The 8,230-nt window shown below is 28.7% G+C and overlaps 3 protein-coding genes across 3 annotated transcripts in view; all 3 read right to left on the reverse strand.

Annotated features, from left to right (window-relative positions):
* Positions 1-1,142, reverse strand: part of LOC119666549 — a 2,053-nt gene extending 911 nt beyond the window's left edge. The window contains exons 1-2 of the mRNA XM_038075832.1: positions 1,056-1,142; positions 9-1,001 (exon numbers count right to left, since the gene is read on the reverse strand). Of these exons, the coding sequence (XP_037931760.1) occupies positions 9-984 (976 nt within the window). The 5' untranslated portion in view covers positions 985-1,001; positions 1,056-1,142. The remainder of the gene's footprint in view (positions 1-8; positions 1,002-1,055) is intronic.
* A 3,997-nt stretch (positions 1,143-5,139) lies between these two features.
* Positions 5,140-6,258, reverse strand: LOC119666551. The gene has a single exon (XM_038075833.1). The coding sequence runs from the start codon at positions 6,256-6,258 to the stop codon at positions 5,140-5,142; it is 1,119 nt and encodes a 372-aa protein (XP_037931761.1).
* A 1,476-nt stretch (positions 6,259-7,734) lies between these two features.
* Positions 7,735-8,230, reverse strand: part of LOC119666552 — a 1,995-nt gene continuing 1,499 nt past the window's right edge. Inside the window, exon 3 of the mRNA XM_038075834.1 lies at positions 7,735-7,779. Coding sequence (XP_037931762.1) covers positions 7,735-7,779 — 45 coding nt within the window. The remainder of the gene's footprint in view (positions 7,780-8,230) is intronic.

Consider the following 8,230-nt stretch of genomic DNA (forward strand, 5'->3'; position numbering starts at 1 on the left):
TCGAAAACAGATACCAGCAAATGTTTTACAATTGGGACTTTTAAATTTCTCACCATATTCAACAATATCATACCAAGATGTCCAATTACCAAGTGGCATAATCACTTCATCAATATCAATACCCGCCACATAATCATATTTATATATGTTCCTATAAAAGCAATCGTTGTATGGAAACATTTCGTTTAATATCATATTCAGATAATCCTCCTTCATAATGTAACGCTGGAAATTAGCAAAGACCGGCTCACCGCGTGCATAAGAATATGGATATACCTTAAGAAAACCCTTTTTCTTATAATAATCAATCACTTTTGTTGCATTTGGATGTACAGCAAGTGAGTAAGCAATAACTTCTTGGGCACCTAGTATTCGCATCATTTCCATCCACTCCACCAAGCGTGCGGATATATCTGCAAATGGAAACATGAAACCCTTAACACAAACCGCGAAACCACCTTTCTTTCTTTTGCCTAATGGTGGTTCATAGATGACTTTTAAATGATTTGTAGCTTTATCACACTCTTTATTTACAATGGATATACTTCGTGGTGCTTCGGAAGCTTTCTCTTTAGGCAGTATACAGGTTAACATATGTGGATACAAGTGATTAAATTTATTTCCCCAACCCTTAATCCATACAACTAAATATTCAGTTATTGGCACAATCACAGGTTCCTTTTGTGATTCGAACCAGAATTGGCAGTAATTCGTATTGAATTTCTCTTCAATTTGGTTTATCATCGCAAAAATGCGTACTACGGGATGTTTTGGAATATCGGTGCGATTATCATAGTATGCAGCAAACAATTCAAATGTTATATTCTTATTACTGTAGTGTTGATAAAAATTATTATGGAACTGTATTTCAAGTACTTCCGGATATGGAGCACATGTGGTATTTAAACGAAAACCTCTGTAACGATTTTTCACATGAAGCTCCAGTGGCAGATTAGGTAATTCTTCATTTACCGCTTTCACCATTTCTTCAAAGGTGGGTTCTAAACAATAATTTATTAGATATTAAACATTTTAAAGCACTTAATTTTCATTACCTCGCACTGATGTATCCAATTTCAGTTCTTGCGGATATATGAATTTGTGAATTTTTGTAGAAAAATTGATGAAACCAAAATTCAGTAATATAATTGCAACAAAATTAATGAAAGTGATAAATGCCAAAATCTTAAATCCGTGTTTTTTAAGCATTTTGTTCTTAAATTAATTACAATAATTATTATATAAAAAAATTAAATGATAAATGAATTAAAACTTTTTTCGGATTTTTTAGTAACACACTTTCTTAATCGCAATTTAGCTGATAACTAAACATTAGAACATTTTCTTACCTTTACTTAATTCAACATTTTTTGAAAACCAAATAAAAACAATCTAAGTCAAGCTACCAAAATATTTTGTTGATATATCTTTGTTTATCAAAAATCTTTATTTAACATCAAATGCAGACTACGCCAAAAAATTCGCTCAAACTGACTACAGTACTTGATTGAATTCTGGAAGAGTTACACATTTATGTTGATTAAGACAGAATTATCTGAACTGACACTTAAGACAACGAGTATTTACTTAGTTAAACAAAGGTCTGTAGATAAGTGAGATTTGAAGTACTTGAAACATCTGTGTAAATTATATTTCTTGCAATATTTAAATTGAATACCCGATGATATTGAAATCGAATTACTAAATGGTTTAATAATTTCAAAATATTTTAATACATCAGGTGAACAATTAGTTTAGTTTCTTTTGGTCTACTTTCAATTGCATTATAAATAAACTCAAAAAAAATAGTACTGAATTGCATATTAGTACTATTCACAGCGACTATAAAGCGTGCAAAACATAACACTTTTCTAAAACGCCTAGCTCGCATTCTTGGACGAGGTTTCGGAGATTGGTAAAAAAGCTTTTATAAGGCCATATATTATAAAGGCAAGATACTTATTTTTCATAAGGCGGGTGGCAGATGTACTTCACTTAAGTATTTTGCACTATCATTTCATTACAAAAATTTAACACTAGTTCTTGAAAAGTGTACACGTTTTCATTTATCGGTTTAAATTTAGCAAATTAAATTAATTGCTAAATTTTAATTGAAAACTGTAGACTCTTTGCGTTTTCCTAAACAAAACTATATTTTTAATTTATACCTTTGATATTGCAACAAAAAAGTTAAAGTCTGCAAACTGCACAAAAAAATTACAAAATACATATATTAAATTAAAACATAAAAATTCTTGAAAAGTATAAAAAACCTAATGTGATATTTAAAAATCATTGGAAGTAGTCCAATGATTAAAGATAATACGACTCAATAGGTTCAATAGCAAATAGGTTAGTTCAAACTTTTAAAATATAATTTATAAGAATAAGTTTCAAACCACCTTTAAATTTGTATAAAAATAATATATATTTATATATATTTCTGTTTAATGAGCACTTTTTATTCTTATTTTTTAATAACCTGCTTTATAGTAAAACGTTAAATACACTTCGTATAAACCTTTTCATTCTGTGACATCTCCTCAAGTTAAAATATAGTCTTAACTTGAAGTTTTGCATTTACTTTTAACTAATAGGAAATAAACTTTAAAGTATATATATATAAATATATATATAAGTACCTATATCTATATCTATAATATACCATCCCTGAAACAATTTGAAACATTTGAGTAAACTACAGTTGTTTTATTTAATAATCCACTATTGTAGTGACAGATTTTTTGTTGTTTATTTAACAAAACCTTATTTTCGCGTTTATTAAAATAATCAGTAATTTTGTCTATTAAATTTACTTTATACGAGTATATAAATAGATTGAGATGGTGTTATAAGAGTCACTTTAATTTGATTGCGTTCATATAGAAAAAGTACAACTTCTGTCCCTGTACTCACATAAGTAATAATGGTAAAAACACAGTCCAAATGTGAAAACAGCAAAAGAAAGTGGAAAGCATACTCCTTCTGTTAAATCCTTTATCTGTTTTTACAAGATGAAATAATGTACAAATACTGTCGAAGGATAACTCATCGATCGTTGTCAATATTCCACTATGCCACCAATAGTGTTTCCATATTCGGACAATTTACAAAAGAAATATCTATACAGTACAGGTTAGAAATTGAGATATTGAGTTTAAGGCAATTAGGTTTATTGCATTAATTAACAAATCTCGTAAAACTCTGTCATTATAGATCAATAGGTTTCTGGATTTACTTTTGAGAGCGACATGTCTTTATTAATACTTTGTACTACTAAAGATGTCATATTTTTTCTCATTTTAAACAACATCACGTTCTATATGAGTTGGAAATTCATATATAATATCATAGCATTTGTGCTACTATCTTTTAGCACAAATGCTACTGAATTCTAAGATTGACTAAATGTATAATTTTGTATAAAGATCATTTTATCTAGTATCTTCTTTAACTCATTGACAACAGAGTAAACAAAGCAATCTAAATTGTATGAATTTATGAATGGAGAATACGTTAAGTATGTTTCTTTCTTTGGTTATCATTACGATGTTGACTAATTTTAGAAAATTAATTAAAGCAACTTCTATATTTATCTGAGACGTATAATAATTGTTAATTTCTCCAACTTTTTTTTTTTTTGCAATTTTTGCACATTGCCGACTATGTTTTTGTAAAATTAACTCTGTTAGTAGGTTTTTTCCCAGCAATCAACTCTACACACTAGCGTAATGTATCTTTCTTCATAAAAAATAAGTAAAATAATATGAATTATCAATGGCGTTAGTTGAAGTTACTATATTACAAACCGTTCCGGTAATAAGTCAAACATATATTTCTGATTATTTAGGAGAGATAAAAGACATTTCAAAAATGTTACACCAGAAACGTGAACCAGAGCTTGAACAACCCGAAATTATCAGCCAGTTTCCATAGCATTACACACTATAAAATTACTTATTATGCTTAAATCTTATAAATTAAGAATGCTGCTTATCTGTATTAGAAATCAAAATATCACGACTATATGTAACCAAATTACTCTAACATATTATTAACTGAAAGAATAAACAATATGTTATTTCTAAATAAATTTACTTTCTTCTGCTTTGTACTGCCATAATCAAATTTTTCCATTATCTCGAAGACTATTAGTCTACTTCTAATAGTTGCTTCGAGTATTGCCATGTACCCATCATCAGTGGTCTTTTGGAATCATGTCTTATATTTAATTATTCGTAATTATTTTTATTATTCTTTAAACAGCAAGTACGAAGGTTTGAACTCGTACCCAGACAAATTCTATTGGTAAATGTTCATATTTAATTGATATAAGAGAAAATATTGAGCTCTCAACTAATAACTGAAATCACGTGCCAGTAAAAAAGAAGAAATTGACAAGTTCTATAGGATGTATATTTCGAAATCAAAATTTATTCACGTCAGAAAGCAGAAGCAGAAAATTGTTATTGAAGGTGGGGTAGGTGCCAAAGTAATCTTATATTGAATTAATTTAAAACTATATAGTTCAGTTCTAATTTGGAATTGGCTTAATTGAAGTAAAGAGCAAAGACTTGTAGTACTTCATTTAAGTTAAAACAAGTCAGAAGGTAGTGGTAGATAACTTTCAGTAGGTAAGTTTTTTCCAAACACTGCTAATATACTACTATTGAAACTAAAGCAGCTGAAATGTCGCTCAGATGTTATTATACAAAATATTATTACTTGATAAATAATAGAAATATATGTGTAATTTCTACACACGACATTATCTAACCCATATAAGAAATCAGCATTTTGATTATGGTATATCCGAATCTCGCAAATATATGCAGTTATAAGAGAATCCAATCAAAATGTAAATTAAATATTGTATGTTTTAACTAATTCACATATGTAATTAATCAACTTGATTTTGTTTTTTTGATTGAAGTACTATTTACTTCCTATAAAGTCATCGCTATATTAAAAGTGGTTTACAAATTCACACAAAATACTTCAACAGATATATAATAAATAAATATAAAATATTTTAGTTTTTATAAGTATCACTTGAAATAAATATTATATTACAGCCATTATATCACACATTCATAAACTAAAGCTATTTCAGTTCTTGTCTACAATGAAATGACAATTTTAATTTTCGATTTCCGTATCTTTAAAGAAATCTAAATCCTCAAAAACTCTCATTGTACGTTTAATTAGGTTGTCCTTAAATCTCCAAATATTCGGATCCATAATAGTTAAATTCAAAGTATTCTTATCGTCTGGCTCTCGGTAATGTTGAAGCTGTGCATCGGTAGTATTCATATCAAGATCTCGACAACCCAAATAATCCAAACTGTAATGATTATGTAGTGTTAAAGCGTATTTTGTGTTATGTAAACATTTTGTTGCAAAGCCACTTGGCATATGTTTCTCAATTCTCTTTACATGTTGCAACATATAAAAATAACTCGGAATATCGGTGGAATAAGGCGGTTGACCTTCATATTTCGGATAATAGGTGTTTCGAAAACAGATACCAGCAAATGTTTTACAATTGGGACTTTTAAATTTCTCACCATATTCAACAATATCATACCAAGATGTCCAATTACCAAGTGGCATAATCACTTCATCAATATCAATACCCGCCACATAATCATATTTATATATGTTCCTATAAAAGCAATCGTTGTATGGAAACATTTCGTTTAATATCATATTCAGATAATCCTCCTTCATAATGTAACGCTGGAAATTAGCAAAGACCGGCTCACCGCGTGCATAAGAATAAGGATAGACCCTAAGAAAACCCTTTTTCTTATAATAATCAATCACTTTTGTTGCATTTGGATGTACAGCAAGTGAGTAAGCAATAACTTCTTGTGCACCTAGTATTCGCATCATTTCCATCCACTCCACCAAGCGTGCGGATATATCTGCAAATGGAAACATGAAACCCTTAACACAAACCGCGAAACCACCTTTCTTTCTTTTGCCTAATGGTGGTTCATAGATGACTTTTAAATGATTTGTAGCTTTATCACACTCTTTATTTACAATGGATATACTTCGTGGTGCTTCGGAAGCTTTCTCTTCAGGCAGTATACAGGTTAACATATGTGGATATAAGTGATTAAATTTATTTCCCCAACCCTTAATCCATACAACTAAATATTCAGTTATTGGCACAATCACAGGTTCCTTTTGTGATTCGAACCAGAATTGACAGTAATTCGTATTGAATTTTTCTTCAATTTGGTTTATCATCGCAAAAATGCGTACTACGGGATGTTTTGGAATATTGGTGCGATTATCATAATATGCGGCAAATAATTCAAATGTTATATTCTTATTAGTGTATTCTTGATAATAATTATTATGGAACTGTATTTCGAGTACTTCCGGATATGGAGCACATGTGGTGTTTAATCGAAAACCTCTGTAGCGATTTTTCACATGAAGCTCCAGTGGCAGATTAGGTAATTCTTCATTTACCGCTTTCACCATTTCTTCGAAGGTGGGTTCTAAATATAATTCATTAGATATTAAACATTTTAAAGCACTTAATTTTCATTACCTCGCACTGATGTATCTAATTTCAATTCTTGCGGATATATCAGTTTGTGAATTTTTGTAGAAAAACTGATATAACCAAAATTCAGTATTATAACGGCGATAAAATTAATGAAAGTGATAAATGCCAAAATTTGGAATCCGCGTTTTTTAAACATTTTGTTCTTACTTTAATTATAGTATTAATATTTAGTAATTGTAGTTATAATATTTTTTAAATAACACAAATTAAATTAATTAAAATTAGTTGCCGATTTTTTAGTAACACACTTTCTTAATCGCAATTTAACTGAAAACTAAACATTGGAACATTTTCTTACTTTTATTTAATTCAATATATTTTAAAAACCAAACAAAAACAAGCTGAGTCAAGCTACCAACACATTTTGTTGATATATCTTTGTTAATCCAAAATCTTTATTTAATATAGAATGCAGAATACGCTAAAAAATTCGCTCAAACTGACTACAGTACTGGAGTTCTAGAAGAATTACACATGTAAGTAGATTAAGACAGAACTATCTGAACTTACAACTGAAACAACGTGTCTTTATTTGGTTTACAAAGTGAGAATTTGATAAGTGAGAATTGAAGTATAATGAAGGTCTGTAGAATTGAACTTTTATAATATCAAAGTATCTTAATATTTTACAACAGATCATAAACTAATTTCATTTTTTTTTATCAGGTTGTTAAAAGATAAGAAAGCTTTTCTTTCTTTTGAAAAATAAGTCAGAAAAGTTTAGTCTTAACTTTCCATAGAAAATCAATTAACATTCATTGTTTTCTTAGAAACATCAACACAATATATATATTTCAATGTGAACATATTTATTCAATTTATAATTACATTATTTAAGAAATACGATTAAATACGACTAATATAATATATTGAATAACTTGTCACATAACATAATATGTGATATCATGATAAGTTAGTATCGCTTATCATAAAAAAATTTTTATCGCAAAAAAAATTAAATAAATATATGTGTTTTAATTAAATACAACATCAGAATATTCTGAATGAAAACTATTAAAACTTTCATCTTTAAAATTTTTTAAAGATTAAAATGATAGGAATGTACACTTTTTTGCAATTGATTTTGTAGTTTGAAGCTTTCCACACCTGACAGGTGTGTATGTCTCGGATTTTATTATGAAGTGTTGTTATAAGTCCTTTTCATAAAAGTAAACGAAGTGCAGAGCAAATATCTAATAAAATAAACCAAAAATTAAAGCAAAAATAAAGTGGAATAATATATTTATTAAAACTTCTGCCATAATACAAAAGAATAACTAACTTTATAAGGACATGTAAGTCAATAGTCAATAGTTAATAGAAGGTTAAGTCAATGGTTAATAAAAGCCTTCGTATAAATACACGAAGTTCCCACCCACTTACTTTAGATAACAGCACAATCGAGGATGTTAGATTTTTCATTAACCTAGGCTGTACCATGGCTGTCAATCGCGGATCTGCAGAAGACATAGATGTTAAAGCAGTAAAGCGAGAAAAGTTTTCGATCGATTAAAAAAAGTATGACTATCGAATCAGATTTCAAGATCAACAAAACTGAAAATCTATTCATCATGTGTCAAATCTGTCATGCTCTTTGGTTGCGAAGCTTGGCGCAACAACGCCAGTGAAATAAAAAATATTTAA

The sequence above is a fragment of the Teleopsis dalmanni genome, chromosome 1 (genome assembly GCF_002237135.1).
Source record: "Teleopsis dalmanni isolate 2A chromosome 1, ASM223713v2, whole genome shotgun sequence".
NCBI lineage: Eukaryota > Metazoa > Arthropoda > Insecta > Diptera > Diopsidae > Teleopsis > Teleopsis dalmanni.

Excerpts from the sequence above, each read along its gene's own strand:
- LOC119666551 (XM_038075833.1), bottom strand. The coding sequence starts at position 6,258 with ATGATAAACCAAATTGAAGAAAAATTCAATACGAATTACTGTCAATTC.